The following is a 26770-nucleotide window of genomic DNA, read 5'->3' as shown; positions in this document are numbered from 1 at the left end:
TGTTATTGTATAGCCTTTGTGTTGACTAATATCTTTGATATTCATTATCTTAACTTATATCATAGTCATATGTGGTATTATTTGATTTGCACCTCTTTCAGGTCATGGTTGTTATTTATTTCTTTGTTAATATCAAGTCATTATAAAAGGGTTTTGCTTACTAGACCACTTGCCACATTGTACTGTTTGGAACATAGTAATTTCTATCCTTAGCCTTGGGAAATTTCAAATTGTACACTGTTTACTGCAACAGGGGCTTCATCAATATTGACCAAGTTGTTAACTTGGAGCAGTGCTTACTTGATGTATTGAAACATTTTGCAATGTTTAACTAATATATTTCAACTATCCACCTTATAATATTACAGGCGATGATTATTTTCTTTAATGCATGTTTCTGTGGGTTTTTTTCCATTGATATTGATTGAGGAGTTTAAACCTGTTGTTTCATGTTGTAATTACTGAATTAGTACAATTATCTCCCTTGAGATCAAATGACTAGGATTGTTCTTCTTCAAGGATATCAACGGACTGTGTTCTTAAACTGTGTTAATTTTGAATAGTATATGTGTAGGAGGAGTTGGGCTAACAAGACATATAGATAGACATACTGTGGGGCAGGGATTCCTAATAGAAAACCTAAAACTTTGATTGTAAAAATTTAGTTAGTTCATCCCTTTAGTGGCTGTCATCTTTTCATTCATAACAAACATTAAAATTTTATAGTATTTATTCTAAATGAAGTAAACATAGTATTACATCATGAAGTATTAACAAACTTTAAACATTCTGAGTAACATGCTGAGCAGTGTTAACATTAATAACAATAGCATCGATCGTAAATGAATTAAAACGTTAGTAGTTACATCATATAGAAGTTATCAGTCATTTCTATTTTTTTAATACTTGGAATACACTGATATACTTGAACATTATGTTTGATTAAAGTTAAATGTCATATTATTGCATAGGAAATGGTATGCATATTTACCATTTAATAAGAACAGATCCTGTCATTAATATTGCACTAGTTAAACTTTATGTTATATTATTGCACTATTTTATATACATCTAAAACATTAACAAACTATCTCAACCATACATAATATTGAAAAAACATAACAGGTAATAAATTGTATAAACAGCTGGAATGCCTATAAACTTGTAGCACCAATACACAACTTTTGCTATGCAAACATAAAGTAAGTAGTTTATATGATAGGGGATATGGACTTATCAATTATCTATTGAGAAGATATTGTTATATCTAAGCAAATTATAATGCACCAATAACTATACCTCAAATTGTATAGAGACTTGAGAGTTACAACAAATAAAAATAAATATATATAAAAACAGATGAGGCTTGCAATAGCAAATATAATATGGAATGATATGATTTTAATGAAAGACTGGCATACTTTGAGTTTTGATTATATTGAATACTGTTTTTAGAACATTTATATTAGACACTGGAGGCTATATAAAGGCAATACATGTATTAACATTCATACTATTGAGTTGAGGAAGTTATGTTTGTTTATTTGATCTTGGTTTTGAAGGGTATTTTCCTTTATGAAGAAATGAAAAATTAATTTGATAAACTTTAATGTGTCAGTTAGTATTTCATCAAAATGCACCAATTCAGTATTTCTATTAAATTCAATAACAATGAACAATATTTACATAACAAAGTATAGCACAATACATGTATGTACATATTTACATGAATGATGATTTCCATTTCTGTGTTTTCATTAAAATATTAATAGTATTTATTGCATTCCTAATACTGTGAAAGGTATACAGGACTGATTAATAATCTGTTTGAAGTTGGCAAAGATATAATAAATTTGTAAAAATGCACTGAAAACAATACATTACGATATATTTCAAACTATATAAAAGGAGTTGAAACATATATCAATATCAAATAGAGATCATGGGACATAATTTAAAAAGTTTATAACAAAAACAACCTTAATTATAACAAATAAAATAAATAATGAGATCATAAAATGTGGATGGAAGACTGAAACATCTAAATGGACCATAGATTATCTAACACTTTGTGATATTTAAAATATTAACTTTCATAATATTTGCAAGATTGGCTCCCTTTTACTTCTTGCATTTTCAATCAATACAATCAATTTTTCACTCATATACACTAGTTAATGTACTTCTTAATTAAACCATAAATATTTACATATCATAACTTTCTGTAGCATGTACATGTTTATACTCCTAAAAATTATTGTATAATGTTGTATAAGTTAATCAAATCTAGCCATTGCTAGGTAACTTCCCATCACTGAATGAAGGATATATGCATACAGGATAATTTATAAAAGACAATATAAACAATACAAGATAATTCTCCATTTGTAATAACTATTGAAAAAAAAATACTGTTTGTATATAAGTAAATATCATTTCTGTACAAAATCTAAAATTAATAGTCAGTTTTTTCGAATACAGATTTTTTGTTTTTTTGTTGTGAACTGCGCCCAATTTGGCAGTGAAAATTTAAAGAAATGTAACTGCACTCAACTCTGCAGTACATTGTAAAACTTTTATAAAGAGTTTTTATTTAGTGTCTAAGGGACATAACTGTGTTCAACATATTAAGTAATGTACTCAACATTGGTGTAAATTAAAAATTCTAATAAAGTGTTTTTGATGTTTAGATGATAAGGTATTTAACTTTGTTAAAAAATACAAGTTTTTTAGACGGGTTTTGTATATACTCTCATTATGTACTGCACCCAATTTGGCAGTGAAAATTTGAAGAAATGTAACTGCACTCAACTCTGCAGCACATTGAAAATTTTAATAAAGGGTTTTGATTAACAGTGTCTAAGGGACATAACTGTGTTCAAAATATTAAATTATGTACTCAACATGGGTGTATATTAAAAATTCTAATAAAGTGTGGTTTTTGACATACAGCTGATTAGATATTCAACTTTTTAAAATATAAATTGCATAGACAGATTTTGTATTAAACACTGAATATGTACTGCGCCCAATTTGGCAGTGAAAATTTGAAGAAATGTGACTGCACTCAACTCTGCAGCACATTGAAAATTTTAATAAAGGGTTTTGATTAACAGTGTCTAAGGGACATAATTGTGTTCAAAATATATAATTATGTACTCAACATGGGTGTATATTAAAAATTCTAATAAAGAGTGGGTTTTGACGTACAGCTGATTAGATATTCAACTTTGTTTAAAATATAAATTTCAGACTGATTTTGTATAAAACACTGAATATGTACTGCACCCAATTTGGCAGTGAAAATTTGAAGAAATGTAACTGCACTCAACTCTGCAGTACATTGTAAATTTTAATAAAGGGTTTTGATTTACAGTGTCTAAGGGACATAACTGTGTTCAAAATATTAAATTATGAATTCAACATGGGTGTATATTAAAAATTCTAGTAAAGTGTGTTTTTTGTATCCAGTGTCTATTAGAAATTAATTATTTTCTTCAAAATACAGTGTGTTTTCAAAATGTGCTGTATATTATAAACTCTGAAAAAGTGGTTTTCATGTACATATTATAAAATATATAACTGTTTTTGGAATAAATGTTTGAGACAAATTTTGTATTAAATTTTCATTATGTACTGCACCCAATTTGGCAGTGAAAAATTGGAGAAATATAACTGCACTCAACTTTGCAGTATATTGAAAATTCTAATGGAGTATGGGTTTTGACAGACTATAATATTGATGTACAGCTTTATATAGTGTCTTTAATCCATTGTCACTGATGAAATCATGTTGTTTCCTGAAACAACAATGACAGCATTGAAGGGAATCATCCCTTCAATAACTGCATCTGCTTCTTCTTCGTCACCAACTAGTTCTTTAAGGGCATGCAGAGGGCATTTGTAGTCCGAGTAAACATCATCTTGTTTACAGACAAGGACAATATTGTCTTCCTCCTTGTAGAAACCATCTACAACAACACTGTGTTGTTCTGACACAAACTGCAAAATAACAAATTAGGAATACAATATTAGATAAGCAGGACATCATAAAATTATTTTATATGTGATTTCTAAGTAATAATTTAGACATTTGATTGCTTTTAAAATAGGCAAACAAATTTGAACTAGTCTGATTATCATGATTAACATGTACAAACTATTTCGGCAGACATTGTTATAAAATCTATGAAGCTAGCTTTTTGACTAAGAACAAATGTGTGGTTTTTTGTTGTAACTTCAGGATATGTTGCTAATCAATATTAACCAAGTGAATTTTATAGCAAATCTGTTGATATATGATTTTCTGATGTGATAAGAAAAGAAAGAATAATGTTTGTAGCAAGTTATGTTTCATTTTCATATAATTGATAGTGTTGACCTGTGAAATTCTTTGAATTTTGGATAGCTGTCTTTGTAATTAATTAATAGTCTTGTTATTTTGATATAGTCTTGTTCCAAAGCGACTTATTTGTAATGGAAGGTTGAATTTTTAATGGACTGTGGGTTTAGATCTACATGTACATTTATCAAAGACATACCTCAAGTGTACTTTGAGGGATGGTCTGTAGGCTGATCTCTCCTTTGTGAATGTTCAGTTTTAGGAATGTTATTTTCACCGTCTTTCCAACCTCAACTGATGTTTCTGCTAGGGTTCTCCACATGCTGACTTTTACTTCCCCAGTGCTGTCTTGAATATATATCTGCTTGAGTTTGATCGTTTCCTGAGTTCTTTGGGTGACTCTCTCTAAGACAGCATCCACCTTAAATAAATAATCATAGATTACATTGTTTGAACCTGCAAAATTGGTATAATTGTTAACATATATGTCTTATTTAATTTATCTATTGAAATTGAGAGAACTTGAAGATAGAAACACCAATTTGTCCTTGCTATATCATTATCATTGAGGGTCTATACTTCTGAAATCACTTTTAGATGAAACTGACAGTTTTCATTTCGGTTAGTGAATTGACAAAAAGTGTGCACTGCAAATAATATTGTCATCACATGCTTGTATAAATTTGTTACATTAATGTTTTGTGTTAACTTCCTCTATTTGGATTTGAAATCATTCAGCATTTTATCTGTTTATCAATTTCAATAGGATTCTAACTGGACAGTTTTGATAGACAGGAATTGTTTATTATCTTATCTTGGAAACTTCTAAATTACATGTTTCTCTAATCATACTCACTCTGATGACTTTTCCCCTGATAGATACATTCGTATCTGCAGTTGTTTTCTTTGCCTTTTCAATAGATACAACTTCTGGTGGAGGTGGTGGTCTGGAGAGGTCTGTTGCTTGGCTCCTGTGGATTGGGTCAATGTCACCTACTCCACTAGTGACATTAACCTTTGTGGCTGAGGTAATAATTATAGTACTGTCCCTGAAGATATAATTTCTAATCATCACGGAGCTGTTTTCTTTAATAGTGGTTAATTTGCTACTGTCGTAGCACTGCCCCTTTATGATACCTGTCTGGTCTGCAAATCCAATGGTTGTGGCAGACTTCTTCTGGCCATCTCTGATGTATGTGTTGGTTGTACCAACACTTACTGTCTGTACCTTAATTGGTACTCTGTAGGGGGTATTCGAAGACTGTTCCTTAAGCTTAGCAATTGTGAACATCTTCTGAAAATGTAAAATTTTGTTTGTTAGAAATAATTATTCATAATAACAGATAATTATTACCCAATAATAAGTACAATATAAACATATATATTACAAGTTGAACAGACCTGCAAGACTTACTGGCTATTCACTAGCACTTAAATTTGATAGCAGCCAAAATATATTAACAGGTTAACTGTAACATCTATTTGATATTCAGTAATAAATAGATTTGATAAAGTATATATCTTTTTCAATTCTATAACCAATTCCTTTCAATGAATATTTATAATTATACATGGAGAGCTGATACTGGTGATAGATATATTCATTCATTCACTCTACTTCAAGATTATTGTACTAGGCAGTGAAGTTACTTTTCTCTTATCTTCCATATATTTTATGTTCAAACTTGTATGCATGATGTTAAAATTATCATTCATCTTTGTTTTTCAAATTTGATAGTAATATGGAAACACAAAAGCCATGATAACTACACTTGAATGACTTAATTTACATTACTACAATGGAAGACTAATATATATAGGTTTATGGTCTGAATAATAAGACTCTAGAACACCAGACATAATTTCATTACTCATGAAATTTACAAAAACCAAGTCCAATGATGTATTGTAATCTGTTGTCTCTTCTTTGATGAGCTGATGAAATGTGTAGGTGTGCAATAAATCAACTAAGGAGCAGTTGTTTTGAATGTCAACATTGAAGTCTCCCATTAAAATTGTTTTTTCTTCAATCAAGGGAGAGATGGTCTGCAGCATAATTCTGAAATTGTGCAGAGTTGATGCTTTGGGGGGACAGTACAAGAATATCACCCTCACCCTGGTATCATTTTTATTGATTATAGCAGAAGTAATTTCAATGCCTCCAGGTCTTCCTTCATATGTGTTTGTTATTTGTTGCTTTGAAAAAATGACACTGCCATGATATGGTCTCACCGAAGAATTGCTAACAGAGTCATGACGGTATGATGTGTTGAATCCTGGTAATGCAGCAAATGAATCACTATCCTGTGACCTTAAACGGGATTCAGTGATACCTATTAAGTCTGTAAGAGCTATGTAGCAGTCTTTTTGAACATCTTCAATATGCAAGTGCAAAGAACGTACATTATGACAAACTATATTTAATCTGCTGTTAGCATCAGGAAGTTCACTCATAGAACTTTTCACCTGAGACGTTGTACGCATTCTGTCCATTTCAACTGCCACATCAATGCTTACTGAAATCTTATCTTCTGCAAGATGCAGTATGTGCAATCCTTCAAGATTTCTAACTCTGCTGAGAGCTACATAGTGTATGTGATTATTTTTTCTCTTTCCTAAATGGACAACTAAATTGTTAACAGTTGATCCTTGTGACTTATGAATGGTTTTAGCTGCAGCCAAACGTATAGGAAACTGACGACGAACTATTTGATATGACTGATTGTTGTTTATTGCAAATTTCCTTGTTACTTCGAAAATAGGTGTCCATGTCTTATCAATCTGATTGTTTCTCAAGTGTTGAAATTGACTTCTCTGATCTTTCCCAATGTTCAGGTCTTCAAACAAGACCCATATGATACTACATCTATTTGAATTTGCAACCCTATAGTCCAATAACATGACCTTCCCTGCAGCTCCATTTGTAAGACCGTCTTCAATGTTGATATTTAAATTAATTTCAACCTGTAAACGTTCAGCAATTTTCAAGTTTTTGAATAACCCCATTGTTTTACTTGGATCATCTGGTACTCTGCTCAAAGCGTCTCCATGTAATCTTTCTGATAGGTCACCTGTTACTGAATCGATACATTCAACTGTGTCACATTTAGAATTAGCTTGTGAGAACACAAATTCATTGAATGAATTAACTTCAGCACATGTTGTATATAGATGTGGCAGAGAAGATAAACCTGCATCTGTTTCAACTACCCTAGTTTTAAGGGTTTCTACATCTGAACAAGTATGATGACCTTCTCTTAACCTATTAAGGAGTGCAGCAAATTGGCTATCTTCTTTCTGACGCATAATTGTTTTTAATTCATACAAAGTGAAGTTATCTTGCCATAGATTGGCAGCCAAGTAACCATATTCTGTCGCAGTGTTTTGAAATATCCAACTATCCATCACAGGTTTCAACTGATATAGATCACCAACAGCAATTATACTTATACCACCAAATGGCTGATTGTTCCCCATTATTTCCTGAAGTCTACAATTAACAAAATTGAACATCCTGCATCCCACCATAGATATTTCATCTATAATAACAACTTTGAGATATTTGTATTTCAATCTATAGGTATTAAGCTGTTCCATAGCTAATGGTTTGTATGAGAACCCTCTGCTGACAGGTATACAAAAGGTTGAATGGATGGTATTACCACCAATGTTATGAGCAGCTTTGCCAGTTGGAGCACATAGAAGAACTTTCAACTCATCTGGATTTGAACCTGGTCTCATATTCAAGATTCTTATTAGACTCTGATAAATTGCACCTATCAAAACTGATTTACCAACACCTGCACCACCTGACAAGAAGTTGTACAAAGGATCATCCTTAATTTTAAACCAGTGCATAACATGATAGAAATACCTTTTTTGTTCATCGTTTAACTTTCTTACTAATTCCCTGTAATCGTTATCAGACATTTTAATTAAACAGTCATCATCCCCAATTTGTTTTCTAGTTAAACCTATATCTAAGCCAACATCATATTGTTCAGGTTTACCAGGATCAAAACACCCATACTTCTCTGACAAGGTTAGACCTTCAGTTCTGTCATTGTTCTCTACATGCAAATTTTCAGGCATAAACTCAGTATTCATATTGTCATTAAAAGTATCCTGATTCCCATTATAACTTTCAACCTGCTCAATTAAGCCCCTTTTTCTCTCATACACATCTTTCAGTTTTTCAATACTAGCAGAATTCTGGGTATACATTTGCTTGAGTAAACTGTAAGAATCAGGGATGTCTCTTTCTTCATTTACCCATGGATGGAATAACATTATCAATTCGCGGTAATATTTTTCAATGTCATGATCTTTATTAAATCTAACATACTTAAGTATTTTCTGAGTTTTGCGTCTTTTCAGTATACCCCCATCTGACATACAAATTTCCTTAACATTACAATTAAGCATGTTATTAGTCGAGTCCTGTAGGATTGAACACATATCCTCCTGTTGATCTTCATGTTCGACATCTTCAGATTGTGGGTCATCATCTAAACAGTCATTGTCATGTTCTTCTGGTAATTCTTTCATGGAATCAATTTTATCAGCAGAATCACTCTTTTTCTTTCGTGGATATGTTACATCATACCATGATGCATAATCTGCCAGACATAAGCATAGTAGTACCTTTGGTCGTCTTTGGTATCGCTTTATTACATTGTCTGCTTCAATATTAGTGGACGTACTTGCCATTTCCTCAAGCTTGGTGACAGATTTCAATAATGTAATACGCTCGCTAGGAGGACCTGTGTGTAGGAACAGAAAACTGCGGGTTGATCTTCGCATGGGTAGTTGCAAGACAAAGTATGCTGCTTCTTGGGCACTAACTTCAACATGTGTTAAAAACTTGTTTGATATGTGACGCAATTGATGTGTCAGGTCCATATTATTTTCCTTAGCTTCTAGGGATGCCTCGTACATTAAATTTGACATTCCCCTTTGACCTTTACTAATATAAGAGACTATATATGAAGCACATGAGTATGGATCAAGTACAAACTGAACATCTATATTGGCTTGCCAGCATTTCAACATAATTGAATTGTAGGAATTAATTCTTATTTCTGAAAGGTGTCTTTTCAGGAATAATTTAGCCCTTTTCAATGAAGACCTAATTGCATTACAGTATTCGAGATCAGTTAATTTCAATTCTTTCAGAAACTCCTCAAATGATATTTCATTGCCATATTTCATCTCTTCAAGTGTATCAAATATCTTTACACAGTTTTTTTGGCATACAGATATGAATTCAAGGTCATGACCAGTTTCTGAATTTAAAGGTTGCAAAAGCATTGTTTTCCTCATTGGAGGAATAGGAAAATTGAATCTACACACAGACTTCCCCTTTTTCCTACATGTACGTGCATGGCGATGGGTTTGGTAATTTATTAGATCTGGTATGGCTTCATCTTTTGCACAAGTAACATGCTTGTCCACAAAGGATGTTATTTCTTCAGGTGTTGCATTTCCTATATCAGGCCCATCAACAACCCATACAACCATATGAATATGAGGTGAACCCCTTTGCTGAAATTCAACCCTGTAAAAATAATCCTGAATTTTCCCGATTGGTTCTAATGGACTCTTTAATACAGTGTGCAAGAATTTTTGAACTCTGTAATCAAAATACCTTACACAAGTAACAGGGTCTGAGTTAATGAGATGACACTTTTCTTGCCAAGACAATTGATCAATATCAGTCCCTGAATATTCTTTTTTATTCACTAATTTTCCCAGGGTTATCAACAAATTCTTCCATTTGGTTTCTGCAGCAGATAGAGAAACAAAGAAATGAGGGATTCCCAATTGCCTTATCATAGCAAACAAGTCTTTCTTTGCAACCTCCCAGTAAGCAGTTGAACCCCTTACTTGCCTGAGGACTTGGTAACCTTCATTGTGTTTAATCAAATTATCAACAGCTCCAGGGGCTAAAACATCATGAACGGTTATTTTCTTCCCCTGCAACTTGCATTTTCTGATGGCTAATTGAATGCGATCTTGTATGTATTTTATTTGAAGCTTTTTCATTTTAAAGAAAATATTAGGGACAGACATGGCAACTCTTCTATCAAGATTACGCAACTCCCACTTACTTATTGTACTGTAATGTAAAGGCACAGCCCTCATATTGTTTGACATACGAGTTTCACCGCAATATATTGACGGGAAGGCCAAGAATTCACTGTTATAATCTTGGAATATGCCAAGAGGAGTATTACCTTCACCAGGTGCAATGCTCACAACCTGTTTGTACTCTCTATATCCTACTGGATTCAACATAGTATCCAAATTTCCACTTGGTTGATTTTCATGATTTTGTTCTTCATTCCAACTATCAGAGTCTAAATTTGACAACTCATTGACCCCACTCTGAGAAATAGTTTCATTTGAACAACTTTCTGATTGATTAGGTACAGACCAATTTGTATCAATATTAATACCTTCAGATTTAAACAAAGTCTTACTGGTGAGCAACTTAACTGCATCTATCACCCGATTAGGTCTTATCATTTCCTGTGCAATACTATGTTTAAATGATATCTTGCGTTTTAATTTTACATATATAGTTTCAGCATCATCTAATGTGCGTGGCAAAATTCTGATAGTCTTGTTAACATCTGCAGGAACATTAACAATGTTGCCTTTCATGCAGAGCTGACCACCTCTTGGCTGTTGTCGAATTGTCATGAATGTTAATCTTGGAGATATAAGTCTTTGCTCTATGTTGGTTAAACCTAGAAGTTCAGCAGGTATAGGTGGAAATTTCATGTTGTTACCAATAGAACATTCTGGAATTTTTTGTGATTGTAAATATTTTTTACATGTTAAACACACCCATTCAATATTGTTCACTGATTTTAAACCAGATGTACACTTTTCAAGCAATTCAAACCTACTTTTAACAGTACTCATACGTACAACACCTTCTTTAAACCATGTCTGACTACATGAGCTACAAACATATAGAGGACCCTCTAGAACTGACAGGCTGAAATTTTTTACAAGATTATTTGTTAAAGCTTCATTGTCAAGTTTACTACACTTTGAGGCCACTGTATGAGAACTCAATGTTTGTTTCCTTTTCTTAAGTACTTGTGAACTAGAAGTAACTTGAAGTGTTGGTGGTTCTTTAGAAGATTTATTCTCAAAAGATCTCCCACTGTCATGACTATCTACATTAATATTAAAGACAATGAAGTTTTCATTTCCTGCATTAACTGTAGTCTTAACCTCCACTCTAATCATTTCATATTCAATCTGTTCTAGGCTTGAGCTACTCAAAGAACAGGCAAGATCACGCAAGAAACTGCACAATTCTGACAGATTTTCATATTTTGAAATATGACAAGCTCCGTCTGGATCAATTAAACCATTTCTGCAACGACTATGGGAGTCAAATAAGTAATATTCATTGTTTGTCTTTCTTACTGATATTGCAGAAGCACAGAAAATAAGAATCGCACTGTATTTTGAATTACGAGTACTTAGAATAAGATTGAAAGCAAATTCAAGTGCCATAGAAAAGTCATTTTGATAATAAATCTTTTTTGTTAATGTACCACCATATGAAACTTCTCTCCCCAACACATATTTCTGTTTCTGGAAACTAAAATTTCTAGGAATATCATTATACAACAAAAAACTATGTGGGACACCACAAACTTGGCGAATGTATTTGTACATTTCATCACCTATATGCAGAATTAATTTCAGGTGTTCTGATGTCCAAAGGTGAAGAGGTTTTGTTTGAGACAGTGCAGAAAACACAACACAATTAGTCATACACTGTCGTCCCCTTGATTCATCTCCGAAAACCTGATCTCCTTGGTGGTATTCACCATATATAAACAACATTTTCAGTTAAATAAACTTATCCTACCAGTTGAGACAATACTGTTTCATCAAAATTATACCTCTCAGATACAACGAGTACTCCTAGCACAACACAGAAATATCATTTCGTTTACTTAAAACAAATTAGGTAATCTTTGTACAAAACAGTAATAATTAAGCTAGAGAATGCACATGCTATATTGGGAATAATTTACCACTCATGACTATATTAAACTCATTATACATGAAATGTATATATATATATATACATGTACTTTTACCCAATGTGAAGCTAGAAGTGTATTTGCAAAATATTGATGCAGAGACCAAAGAGGATTAGAAAATCGTGAAAGATTATTTACAAAATAGTGTGTTCAACGTATACATGTTCTTCTGTCTAGATATAATTCTGAAAGTTTGCCATGGTTTTGTAGTTTCAATGATATTCATTCAGAGATACAGTATATATAATAAATATTTATCTTAAATATTATTTAATTATTTTAGACCTAATGAAAATGGATCGTGAATTTGTTAATGATATCTTGTCATAGATTTATTTTAGAAGTTGAGTGCTTGTTGAATCAATAATATTCAATCCAAGCTAATTTCTTAGTATTCGTTTCGATAACAAATTATTTCAGATTGATAAACTGAATTTCAATTAAATTTATCTTTAGCCTTGTGCTATGAATCGTGCATCTGTATCTGATTTCTTTTCAAAAATTTATATCTAGAAATTGAGTCCTTGTTGTATCAAAAATATTCAATCCAAGCTAATTTCTAAGTATTCATCTTGATTTTAAATTATTCTAGAAATGAACATCATATTCAATCCAAGTTAATTCTAAGTATTCATCTTGATTTTAAATTATTCTAGAAATGAGCATAATATTCAATCCAAGTTTATTTCTAAGTATTCATCTTTGATTATAAATTATTCAAGAAATGATCATTGAATTTCAATTCAATTTATCTTGAGATAAATGCAATAAATTGTTTTTCAGTAACTGATTTCTGGTCTGAAAAAAAGTTATATATTAAGCCCTTGTTCTATCAATAGTATTCAACCAAGTTTCGTTCTATGTATTCATATGTCAAATCATGACGCTTATTAATTTGAACAGTACAATATGTTATATTTGATGTATGAACTTTGTACAATCAAAGCATCATTGGAAAGATAAAATACTGTAAAACTAAACTAAGGAAATAATTGTAAACACTAAACTGACTCAATTCAATCCCTTCACTGTAACTGTATTTTTTATGTGTATAATAGCCTTAAAAGAATACAGAAAATATTCAGATTTATAAGTTGCATTTAGTTATCGACATTCCAAAATTTTTGAACATGTATAAATCTGAATCAACTAAGTGAAAACATAAAAAGTTGTGATTTTTTGTCAATACGAAACCAAGCTGAATATGGGCGTTATTAGCATAATATCTATTGCGCATGCGCCACACCTTTATTTACTAAAGTCACAACCGTAACATTCACACATTTCAAATCTTTCAGTTCACGAAATGTCACAAAAACAAAATCTAAACATAGAAGCATGAGATTGCATTAACGCTGCTGTTAACTACATCTTAATCAGAAAAGTTTCAAGTATCTTTGCAGAGCTTACTGTAAAAAATGGCGGATCGGATAAAAATGAAAGAAATCAATCACAAAACACCATAATTCAATATATTTATACTAATCAAGAATCATAAATAAAGCAATACACCTAAAATTAATCATGCTGAGGACATATTATCAATTAAAGATAAACTTACGATGTTTTTCCTAATTATCTTCCTTGTCAATACTGTCACGCTCTTCTCAGCTGCTGTATTTTGTAAACAAAGATTCATACGTACCGCGTGGGTATAACCGTATTACTAATTTCTAATTCCAAAACACTTCTTTAATATCGAAAAGACCATTTTCTATCCACAAAATGTTAATGTGATTCCGATTGTTACTTTTTAAAAGATTGTTAAGTGCAAATGGCAAGAAGGTTGACATTATTTAGTAGAACTATATTGTCTAGCGATGGCTGATCGTTGGAGTGTGAAAAGTCCAAAACCGCACCGCGTGATTTTAACCGTATTACTAATTCCCGATTCAAAAAGATTCCATAAATCTTGACAAAGACGCTTATATATCCGAAAGATGTAAAAATGATTCCGATTGCTATTTTTTTAACGATTTTAAAGTTCAAATGGCATGTAATTTTAACATAATTCAGGAGAACTATTTTGTATAGCGACTGATGATCACTGGTGTGTGAAAAGTCCAAAACATGTCAAAACGGACGGATATTGTTATAAGACAAAGATAAAAAGTGAAACCTTGAATAAATATGAAAAATATAAAAGACGGGAGGCTCAAATAACAATTAAATAACAATTAAAATATGAACAGGTCAAAATATTTCATTCTTTAAATAAAGTGTGTAAACTGGGTCCTTGCTGATTACTACATGATCATGCATAATGATAAACACAAGCAGATTCCAGTTTGTATGGAACATAGTAAATACGAAACCAAGCGCGGTAGTCAGAGGATTCAGGTCGGCAGTTATGGAACAATGACTGCGTCATTTTCCAAAAAACAATTTTCTACAACTCAGTTGCAAAGTTGATGAGATGTTCAAATCGTATCAACTGTGCCTTATATAATGTCTAAAATGCTCTTTTGATTTGAAATGTCAAAATCTATATTGAAATAGACATTTTTTATATGTCCGAAAATGTTTTGTAAAAGCATTTTTATTTTAGAATGAACCTATACATCTTCTAAACTTAATATAACACACAAGTTACCTGATCATTTGTTCATATCTACGATTTTCATCGATTTCTCTAGCAGATGGTCCATATGTGGATTGTCTGTCAATCATTGTTTGATCCACACCATCTTCCCATTCCTCATCATCATCCTCGTCTCCCTCATCATCCACATCTATCAATAGTTATCATAATTATATTGAATGCCTCACCATATAAAGTTATTCTCAATGGTAGATATCATAACTTATAAATATTCTACATTTCAAAAATGAGCGATACTTAACGTTCAAAATTGAGCATTTTTTATTCATTTCAGGGTTATAAAGCAATTTTTCTATAAATATTGAAGCACATTTGCAGTTTTAATTCTATAAATGTCCTCTTAACAAAGACTTGTATTTATCATTTTGCTGTATCATATTACCACATGTATATTAGTGTAAACATATTTTATTAATTATATTCAGGTACATACATAGGCATTTACATAATAATACAAGTGAAATAATTAATAGGATCCAGAAACAAGCTATTAGCTTATATTAATCCACATGTATATTACCCCACATTCTGTTTCATTTTCATTCTCATTGAACTATAGGATATAAACTTGGTTCATCCTGGAAATGACTCGTTTAATTTCATGAAGATAAAAAAAAATGTTGTTTTAAATATGCGTATTTTGATACAATTTTTTTCAAAGAAGTTAGTGAAAAGAAATTCCATTTTAGCAAAAACAAAGTGAAAACACATACCAGCTTCTTCAATAATGAAGCCACCAGCTCTGGGCTTTCTCTTTTTCCTTTTACTTGCTTGACGATCTACTGCATAGTCCTTTCAGAAACAAAATGCAAAATAAAGTAAGAATACAATTTTATAAAAATAGAAATAAATAGAGGCAAACAAAATAAATGTTATATAGTAAGTTGACAACTGATTAATGTTATTCATGGTTCTTTTTTAATTGTTCTTTTGTTGACTTTTTACTTTTTTCACTGTAATATATAGTCTAGCTGAAGCTTTGAAGGAAATATTTATATACCCATAGCTTCACATCAGTATACAACTAAGAGTAAAATCATTAATTGTTAAAAGTATCTAATTCTAATAAATAAAAGCGACGCCGACAAAATTCAAACTTGATCTGTGTTTTTTGGTAATAAGCATTTTGTATAAGTTTCATAACATTTGGTTGAAGCAAACTAAAATTAGAGAATGGATAACAACTTTGGAACATACATTTGTACCGATGAACAAGGGTAAAACTTAATGCCCTCTCCTTTACAGCAGGGGCATAATAAAATAGGATGATTAATACATCCAAGATAAAGTTATATAAATAGGTTCAAAACAATGCATTATCATACTTTGGGACGTACATACCTACAGAAGTAAAACTTAATGCCCTCTCCTTTACAGCAGGGGCATAATAAAATAGGATGACTAATACATCCAAGATAAAGTTATATAAATAGGTTCAAAACAATGCATTATCATACTTTGGGACGTACATACCTACAGAAGTAAAACTTAATGCCCTCTCCTTTACAGCAGGGGCATAATAAAATAGGATGACAAATACATCCAAGATAAAGTTATATAAATAGGTTCAAAACAATGCATTATCATACTTTGGGACGTACATACCTACAGAAGTAAAACTTAATGCCCTCTCCTTTACAGCAGGGGCATAATAAAATAGGATGACTAATACATCCAAGATAAAGTTATATAAATAGGTTCAAAACAATGCATTATCATACTTTGGGACGTACATACCTACAGAAGTAAAACTTAATGCCCCCTCCTTTTCTATGTAAGTTTTTTTAAATAACTATACTATTTTTTGTGATTTTTTCTCATAAAACCCAAAACATTGTTATATCAGTGGCCTTAAGATTAACACATTATCTTTATCAAATCATACCTCATCTTCTTCAGAATCATACTCATCCTCATCATCTTCCTCATCACTGACCACTCTTTGTTTCCTAACTCTCTTTTGAGGTAAATCTTCCTCTGCCTACAACATACAGAAAATACTATGGGCTTTAAACACACATGGAACACAGAAAAAGATATTTCAAAATGAGGTAACCATCTAGAGGCAAATTGTGAGTTTGTTTAGATTTTCACTGTATTTGACCACTTCAATATATGTTTAGGTGAGAATTTGTCATATTTCAATGTTATGCTCTGAGTCCCACATAAGTTTTTAATGCATAGTCCTAAAACAATATAGACTTGTGTACAGAACTTATCTAAATATACATATTCCACAACAAAGGATCTGACAATACCCCATTCTTCTTTCTGTTCTGAGATTATTATGTCAACCAAAGAAATTTGTTTTCCCATTTTCACAGAAAATAGAACAGAATGTTGTCAGTCACTTGTCAGTGCATTTCAATCACATTTATTTCATATGTCAAACGCCATGAATCTATGCATGTTATATTAAGGACTTAAGGTAAATAACACAAAACATATTGCTTGATAATAATTCTAATCAAGATTTTATAAAGTGTACAACACACACACAAGTTATGTGTCGTACAAGACCTGTTGGTGACCTTCTTCTGTTGTTTTTTCTATGGTCAGGTTGTTGTCTCTTTGACACATTCCCCATTTCCATTCTCAATTTTATTAGTTATGTGGAAAACAATAGAGTGACCAAAAAAATTGAATAAATACAGATGGAACATTAGAATATCAATTGCCAACTACAATTCATTGGTTTATTTGTAATTGTGATGAAATATTTTGACCTTCTTAAGGACTGAGATACTTTGACTTCTGATACTATGACCTCCTTTGGGACTGAAATACTTTTGACTTCCTTTTGGGACTTGGATACCTCTACCTCCTTTTGGTCTTGGATACTTTGACCGCCTATGGGACTTGGATCATTAGACCCCCTTTGGGTCTGGATACTTACTCCACTTAATTCTTCTCCTCCACTTCCAGCTGGACTCCCGGGACCACTTCCACTTCCTGCAGGACTCCCAGGAGGACTACCACTTCCAGCAGGACTGCCTGGAGCAGAGCCTGAATATGCACTACCTTCTTCTTCGCTGTCTGACATTCTATATTTCTGAAGGTAAACAAAAACATGATCATGAAAGGCCACTTTATTTTCATACATGAAGCAACACAATGTCCATCTTCTGCTGTGCTGTTAAAATTATATTTATAGTGCCTTCTTCAGAAATGAAATTGACATGCAAAATACACAAACAATTATTAAATTGCCAAACAAACAAAATTGTGTATGTCAAATACCATGACTACCTTTTCTTTACCAAGTGTTGAAAAGATGGGAGAAAAGCTCAATTTGAAAATACACTGTTGAGATTAAAGTAAGATTAAAAGGCAAGCTAGGGCAAGATAAAAGGTATAAGATAAGATAAGATAAGATATTTTATTTCCAATTATGGGCCCCAAAGGGCATAAACATAACAACATCAATAATTTTTTTTTTGGTATATATTTAGAACTTTATCCTTAAGAGTTATACATCTACTGTCTAAGGAAATCCAAAAGATAATCAGTTTTTCTATGATGTAAGAAACGAGGTAAAATGTACACTTAATACATCATATGAAGAAAACAGGTTACCGAGGTTTAGATTTATCACTAAAAGACTATTACTCAATACATGAAGGATGTACAATGTATTACAAAAATGCTATCAGAACTTCAGCTTCCCTCAATGCAATGAAGACGTCAACAGGAACCACTGATTTTCTTTTAATACAAAGCCATTGTCTGGAAGATACTTGAGTTCCCACCAGACGACATTATTTAAATTCACAGACCAAAACAACAAATTAGAGCAACAACTTTTAACAAATTTATCATTAAGAACATTATAGACAACAAGTCTGTGACAACGAACGATCACTCATAGTTCCAAACAGAAAGACCAACCCCGTTCAAAAACTCTATTTTAGTGCACAATGCAGTAGATTGGAACCATCTAGAAAACTAAGTAGTGTGCATGATTACTACAATTGAGTTTAAATCAGCACTCCTCAGCAAGCTGAACTTGTGTGTGTGCAGACCAACATGACCTGTCAAACAATAGCTGAAAGGAATCTGTGTTAGTGTAGTACCCATCCATTTACAGAAGTGGGATATGCAGATATAGATACCTCATTTTAAGCTTACATTATACATGTACCACATTTTGTACAATGTCAATAACATAAACAAGACTGTAAATTCAAAATCATCTCCTTTAAACGCAGTGGACGCCTTTATTTTTGGCTCTGTCTTAAACTTAAAATAAGTTATCAAACGTACACTTGCAATTAAATGAAAAATCTATGAACAGACTAAAATATAAACATTTATGATTTAGATGGACTAGACAAAGCTGTCCCAGTCTGTTTGTTGATTGTCCTTCGGATAGCAAAAGCTGCTTGAAACTTCACAGACACACTCTCTTTTGGGATTTTCCTTTAAAGGATATAGTGATATTTTTAATAAATGATATTACTTTGTTTAGTGAGACTCAATCAATTGAGAAATCGCAGTTTTTTCTACCTGTGAAGTGTGGCGGCTGAAAATGCCGGAAGTTGAGTTTTAATTTGTAAACAATGTCGGGACAAAAAAAAATCCGCATATTTCTGAATCTAGTTTTAATAATGACACATGTGTCAAAATATTGTGTCTTTCCTATTTCTACACAAATACTGGAAACAAATATTTCAACTTATAGTGTTTCACAGGTTAACATTCCGTTGTTTTCTTTTTTCTTCATTATTTTGCCGGCCCTGATCTACATTCAAGCCGGCAAAATAGCCTATTTCTATACAATGTATAACAGAATGGCTATTTTACCGGTACTAGCAACATACGAAATGAATTTGTTATTTAACAAATTTTGAAAATTTACTATGAAAATGTGTACTGTCAACAACAAAAAAAAGATATACCAGTAGTTAAATAGGGAAGTAGATAAACGGTGAAAATTTAAGACACATATCTTGTACAATATATTAACAAAGTCAATCACATAGCTTCAAAATTGAAAAAAAGCCAATTTAAATGAAACTTGGTTTTGAAATAATAATCAGTTATTTGAATTACATATGTGTAAACAAAAAAAGTGTTTGACTTGGCTGCCAGCAAAATAACATATTTTCTATTTTTTTCATCGCAGGCAACAAATTCACTATAGCCGATCTGCATGGTGCCGGTAAAATAGTCATTTCAGTAGACATAGGCTATTTTGCCAGCATGAATTGAGATATTTTAATCAGAGCCGACACAATAGCCAGTGCCTCTTTTCTATTTTCTATTTGTATTATGTATTTTTCTAGTTTAGTTTAAAAATATTTTATTTGCCAAAGTAGCAAAAGGATTGGACACAAGTTATAACAACATTAGTGACGTCCCCTCTCTGCCAAATCATATCTCTGGCCAAAGTAAAGCACTGATCAAGCTGGGGCCAGTCAAATCTATGTATAGGCATATATATAAAGACAAAACAGCTCCGAGGATATAAAACACTCGAAGCTAAACTATTGCATTAATATCTATTTCATTTCCGCCCGGCAACTGAAAAAAATCATCTCAATAGATATAAGGAGTCATATATAAGAAGATGTCGTATTAGCGACAATCAGACAACTTTCCATCCAAGTCACAATTTGTCAAAGCAAACCATAATATGTCAAAGTACGGCCTTCAATACAGAGTCTTAGCTCACAACGAACAGTAAGATGATAAAGGGCCACAGAATGACTAGTGTAAAATCATTCAAACAAGAAAATCAACGGGCTTATCTATATTAAAAAAAGAAAAAAGAAAAACGAGAAACACTTATGAACCACAGCATCAAACGACAACCACTGAACATCAGGTTCCTAACTTATAACAGGTGCAAACAAATGCAGTGGATTTATATATTTTAATGATTTTTATTTCGCCCTAATCTGAAACAATATAGTAAAATTACAACATAGAAAGACACGCTGTTAAATATCAATTGCAATGGCTTAACTAAATAACTAATTATAGTTGTTCATTTTTGCGCCACAAACAATATTAATTCATTTGCGCCACAATGATATATTACACTGACACACTGAATGGGTATACAAAGCTCAGTGGATATATGACGAGACCCTATACACCCTACGAAGATCACATAAATATACATATAGTTTGTCGATATCCTTTCCATTGAAGAAGAAATATATATATATACAACTCGTCTAAACATCAACCCAACAATGTTAGATCTGTAAATTTGCTTTCGCAAATTTTTGGTTCTTCCCTCGCCGAGATTCGAACCCATGCTACTGTGATATCGTGACACCAAATCGCCTGCACTGCAGCCGTCCCGCTAGACCACACGACCACCTGGGCTCTAAAAAAAAACAGCTTTCGCTGGCCATGTGTTACCTTTCCACGTCGGTTTTAATCTAGCGGCGTTCTACAGTACATGATATATAAGGCATGAAGATGTTGTTGTTACAGATCAGCTAAATTATCTATAGTAAAGGATCCTACAAATTAATGTAAGATACAGTCACAGAAAATAATTATATTCATAAGTACGTCTGAGTCAGTGACAACCCTACAACAGATGTATCCATCGGATCGCCATCAATGATGGTGATGCATGGCTGTGTAAATAATGTATATACAACTCGTCTAAACATCAACCCAACAATGTTAGATCTGTAAATTTGCTTTCGCAAATTTTTGGTTCTTCCCTCGCCGGGATTCGAACCCATGCTACTGTGATATCGTGACACCAAATCGCCTGCACTGCAGCCGTCCCGCTAGACCACACGACCACCTGGTCATATATATAACGTATTTTTTTTTTTACTAACTAATCTTTATATTTATAAGTTTTTGACATTATCACAACTGCATGAACAAAGCTGTTCTACTGTTTCGTATTTTTTTCTTAACTTGGAATTAAAACAAAAGGTTGCAATATTCGGTCTAGAACTGACCAGACATATTTAGTCTTTAGAACCCCAAAATTGGTCAGTTGTACGGGATATAATTTCCAATTAATTGTTCCATGTATGTACTTTAGAGATGTTTCCTGGAATTGACCAGTATATGAAAGAATAATGTTTTCAAATCATGGACCACAAAGGGCATACATATTACAACACATTTCTTTATTGATGTGTTTATATACTTTTATGTCACGTTAAGTATATTTGACGCTTTTGACAATTGTCAGTTGTTTGTCTTATGAATTGCGACTTTGGTTGTCCCTTGTTATATATCTTCTTACAAATTTTGTTTATTCCCTATTCTTTCTCATTCTAAATTCCATGCTGCCGTCCCCGTCCCCGTCGGTATAAACTAATATAATTGTATCTGTAACAGATGCTACACCTTTACAAGTTATCACGACGATTCTGTTGTATATAGCGTGATGCAAATTATACAATATCAATAAAGTATTATATTATGTCATGTATTTTTAGGGGATAATTTTGATTCTGTTATTTACTGCATCTGTTGAGCAGTATTTTGGATTTTTTAAATAACACTATTTCATGCTTTTTTTTTTTTATATAAAAAGATTTAAAGATTAAAAGATTCAGACAGCAAAAACGAAACCGGCGATCCCTATAATTTCGTATTTACACGGAAACGTTCAAAGTAATAAAATATCGCACTGAAACATATTCTTGATGGAAATTCAACAATTAAAAAAAATGCATTTAATGCGTCTCTAGAATTTTAAATGCTATACGTTTATCTTTGTGTTCTTTTTTCTCTATAAAAGGACGTAGTTTCGATCCCCAGTCGGATCAACCCGCAAACTTAATCTAAAATTGGTAATTCAAGTACTAATTTTCCGCGCATTGAAGCAAAAAGCATATAGGTGTAAATAATGAAAGACTATGCCACTATGAAAGCTATTGAAAATGAATATAATTTTGTAATGAATTGTCCAGCCTATAGACATTTGTGTTTAAGGTTTTTGCCTAAATATTATTGTTCTTGGCCTAATATGTCAAAATGTTTATCTTTAATTTCAACATGTTCAAAAACTTTGGTATTAAAACTTTGTTGTTTGTTAAATGAAAACTGGAAACTACAGTCATATTTTTCTTTCTGTTTTCATTTATATTATGTCGCTTACTATATTATATATGTTGTTGATGCTATAGCATTATTTTATATGCTGATTTGCAATAAACTTATTAAAATTACAAAAATCAAAGACCAATATAGGCGATGAGTCCGGATAGGGTAATGTGTCACGATGACGGTTGCAGGCGCGGATCCAGCCATTTAAAAAAAAGGGGGGGGGGGCTAACCCAGGACAAAAAGGAGGGTCCAACTATATGTCCCCATAAAAATGCATTGATCGGCCAAAAAAAAGGGGGGTCCAACCCCCGGACCCCACTCTGGATCCGCCAATGCGGTTACCATGTATACTATAATACGTTAAACGCCTTGATGACTCTGTTTGTCGGTCATATATTCATATCCTCGTAGCGTACTTGTGTTCAGATATACTGCATTTAGTACTTGTCAATAACCCTTACGGTAAACACCACTTTATTATCATGATGATGATCATCTAAACGTATCAATAGTGGACATTTTTTTACTTTAAACTCGACGCATATTGCTGATTTTTGCAGTAAATGTAAACACACATGAACTTTAAAAAAAACCCACCCACATTTTTGCGCCTGCCCCAAGTCAGAAGCCTCTGATCTTCGTTATACATAGCCTTGTTTGATTTTTCATTTTGTTTCATAAATATATATTGCAGTTTAGTATGACGTCCTTTATCACTGAACTAGTACACATTTATTTGTTAAGGGGCCAGCTGAAGCACGACTACGGGTTCTATTAAACTTGACATTGGTCATGGCGTCATTTCTTATCAACATCAAAGTTCATATGATGTTATCTACTGTGTATCTGTAATTCTGTCGTCCCTTATATATACCTAGCTCTACCTTCAAGTTCAGTCAGTGACTTTCTTCTGCCAGGTCATATTTTTAATGCATTATAAATTCGTTTTGGTTTGTTCTGCTTATTTCATTTAGGTTTGAATGAATTGGTGTTAATCTTCCACGATAAAATTTCTTTTAATATTTAAAAGTGATAGTTTTTGATACATGGAGTAAAATATACAAACCTATATAGATTACACCGTTGGTTTTCCCGTTTGAATGGTTTTACACTAGTTATTTTGGGGCCCTTTATAGCTTGTTGTTCGGTGTGAGACAAGGCTCCGTGTTGAAGGCCGTACTTTAACCTATAATGGTTTAATTTTTGAATTGTTGTTTGGATGGAGAGTTGTCTCATTGGCACTCACACCACATCTTCCTATATCTACTAACACACATTACTGTTCAAAATTTCGGGAAAGCGTTAATTTGATAGCAACCCAACGACACAAATTAACCACAACATCAAGAGATCCACATATAAACGGTCTTTAACCATAACATCAATTAAGAGATCCACATATATACGGTCTTTAACCACAACATCAAGAGATCCACATATAAACGGTCTTTAACCACAACATCAAGAGATCCACATATAAACGGTCTTTAACCATAGACATGGGTCTACACTCAATGCCCACCCTAAATCCATACAGTCCGCAGGTACCTATATATGTTGTGAATAATTACCATTGTGGTTTATTAACAGACTCCTATCATACAATACATGACAAGAGAAAATTACAAAGACAAGACAAAATATTTTATTTCCTCAGACACGAACGAGATATCTGCTTTAAATAAGTACTTGAACCCATATCCTTATTAATATATGATTGTATGGTTGTTGCTCGTGGCCGGTCGTATGAATACTGTAGAATGCGGCCACGTGATTGCAGTGTATCTCCTTATATTTAACAATGTATCATGTTTTTTTTGTTTTTGTTTTGTTTTGAGAGAGCTTCTAACAAATGCCTTATTTATTCAAACTTTGGTGGAAAGATGTCGTATTGGCAATCATACACTATCTCCTTAGTATGCCCAACATACGATATAAGAGGGGCATTATGTTTTCTGGTCGGTTCGTTCGTTCGTTCGTCCGCCCGTCCGTCCGTCCGCTCGTCCGTCTGTCCCGCTTTAAGTTAAAGATTTTGGTCAATGTTGTTTTTGATGAAGTTCAAGTCCAATCATCTTGAAACTTATTACACATGTTCCGATTCCTATGGTATGATCTTTCTAATTTTACAATGAATGCCAAATTAGATGTTTACCAAATTGCAAGGTCCATTGAACATGGATTATGAAAGTGCGAGTGGGGTATTCGTACGGTGGCAGAATGCGGCCATGAAAGAAAAAAAAATTATGTCGTTCCCTCAAGGTACTATGTCGTTCCCTCAAGATGCTATGTCGTTCCCACAAGATAGCTATCTCGTTCCCTCAAGATGCTATGTCGTTCCCTCCAGATACAATGTCGTTCCCTCAAGATGCTATGTCGTTCCCACAAGATAGCTATCTCGTTCCCTCAAGATGCTATGTCGTTCCCACAAGATAGTTATATCGTTCCCTCAAGATAATATGTCGTTCCCACAAGATGAGTATCTCGTTCCCTCAAGACAGTTATCTCGTTCCCTCAAGATAATATGTCGTTCACTCAAGATACAATGTCGTTCAATCAAGATACTATATCGTTCCCACAAGATAGTTATCTCGTTCCCTCAAGATATTTATCTCGTTCCCTCAAGATAGCTATCTCGTTCCCTCAAGATAGTTATATCGTTCCCTCAAGATAGTTATCTCGTTCCCTCAAGATAATATGTCGTTCCCTCAAGATGTTATGTTGTTCCCTCAAGATGATATGTCGTTCCCTCAAGATACTATGTTGTTCCCTCAAGATGTTATGTCGTTCCCTCAAGATACTTTGTGGATCACTCAACATAGTTTTAAAATTGCATTGATATTGCTATGTTGAGGGAACGAGATAACTATTTTGAGGGAACAACATAGCATCTTGAGGGAACGACATATTATCTTGAGGGGGAAACATAGTATCTTGAGGGAACGACATAATATCTTGAGGGAACGACATAATATCTTGAGGAAACGACATATCATCTTGAGGGAACGAGATAGCTATCTTGTGGGAACGACATAGTTTCTTGAGGGAACAACATACCATCTTGAGGGAACGACATAGTATTTTGAGGGAACGACATATCATCTTTGTATTGAAATTGCTTTGTTGAGGGAACGAGATAACTATCTTGTGGGAACGACATAGTATCTTGAGGGAACAAGATAGCTATCTTGTGGGAACGACATAGCATCTTGAGGGAACGACATAGTACCTTGAGGGAACGACATAATTTTTTTTTCTTTCATGGCCGCATTCTGCCACCGTATATTCGTGTACATTGGACATATTCTTGTTTTTTATATGAATATATGAGAAGGGATTAAACAACTACATTTTTTTTTATATATCAACCGCGCCTCGTTCTGACAATCATAGACTAACATAATGTTAAATAGATAATCCCACATCTTTAAAAAAATAATCAATAATAGATGCTGTACTGTACCAAATAATTTCCTTGTTTTAATATTACTGAATGTGAAAGCCAACTCGTTCTGCAGGTCACCAAAACAGGTCGTTGTTTTCTCTTTTAAGTTGTTAAATTGTTTGCGTTGTTTTAAATCTTGCATCCGAGACGGGTCCTTTTATAGAGTATTGCATGGCGACCTGCATTTAAAATTGAGAATGGAAATGGGGAATGTGTCAAAGAAATAACAACCCGACCATTAGAACAGACAACAGCAGAAGGTCACCAACAGG

At 32.8% G+C, this 26770-nt stretch overlaps 2 protein-coding genes across 4 annotated transcripts in view; both read right to left on the bottom strand.

The window, feature by feature from the left end:
- Positions 1-26770, bottom strand: part of LOC134685396 (transcription elongation factor SPT5-like) — a 46076-nt gene that overhangs the window by 16883 nt on the left and 2423 nt on the right. The window contains exons 1-5 of one of the 3 annotated variants that reach the window (XM_063545128.1): positions 19526-19596; positions 17916-18071; positions 16905-17000; positions 15733-15811; positions 15011-15149 (exon numbers count right to left, since the gene is read on the bottom strand). In XM_063545128.1, the coding sequence (XP_063401198.1) occupies positions 15011-15149; positions 15733-15811; positions 16905-17000; positions 17916-18062 (461 nt within the window). In that variant the 5' untranslated portion in view covers positions 18063-18071; positions 19526-19596. Of the gene's footprint in view, positions 1-15010; positions 15150-15732; positions 15812-16904; positions 17001-17915; positions 18072-19478; positions 19597-26770 lie in introns of those variants that run through there. The other 2 variants (XM_063545127.1, XM_063545126.1) reach the window with 2 other exon arrangements.
- On the bottom strand, positions 713-14769 carry LOC134685393 (uncharacterized). The gene is made up of 4 exons (XM_063545114.1): positions 13979-14769; positions 5199-5636; positions 4542-4763; positions 713-4002 (listed from the first exon to the last, which is right to left on the bottom strand). The coding sequence occupies exons 1-4, from the start codon at positions 14054-14056 to the stop codon at positions 3766-3768; spliced, it is 975 nt and encodes a 324-aa protein (XP_063401184.1). The 5' UTR covers positions 14057-14769; the 3' UTR covers positions 713-3765.

The sequence above is a fragment of the Mytilus trossulus genome, chromosome 9 (assembly GCF_036588685.1).
Source record: "Mytilus trossulus isolate FHL-02 chromosome 9, PNRI_Mtr1.1.1.hap1, whole genome shotgun sequence".
NCBI lineage: Eukaryota > Metazoa > Mollusca > Bivalvia > Mytilida > Mytilidae > Mytilus > Mytilus trossulus.
This window is presented reverse-complemented; position numbering and strand designations above follow the sequence as displayed.

Excerpts from the sequence above, each read along its gene's own strand:
- LOC134685393 (XM_063545114.1), bottom strand. The coding sequence starts at position 14,056 with ATGAATCTTTGTTTACAAAATACAGCAGCTGAGAAGAGCGTGACAGTA. Across the intron at positions 4,764-5,198 it reads TCAGGGGAAAAGTCATCAGA|GTGGATGCTGTCTTAGAGAG; the intron begins GTGAGTATGATT and ends TATTTATTTAAG. Across the intron at positions 4,003-4,541 it reads TCCCTCAAAGTACACTTGAG|TTTGTGTCAGAACAACACAG; the intron begins GTATGTCTTTGA and ends GTTATTTTGCAG.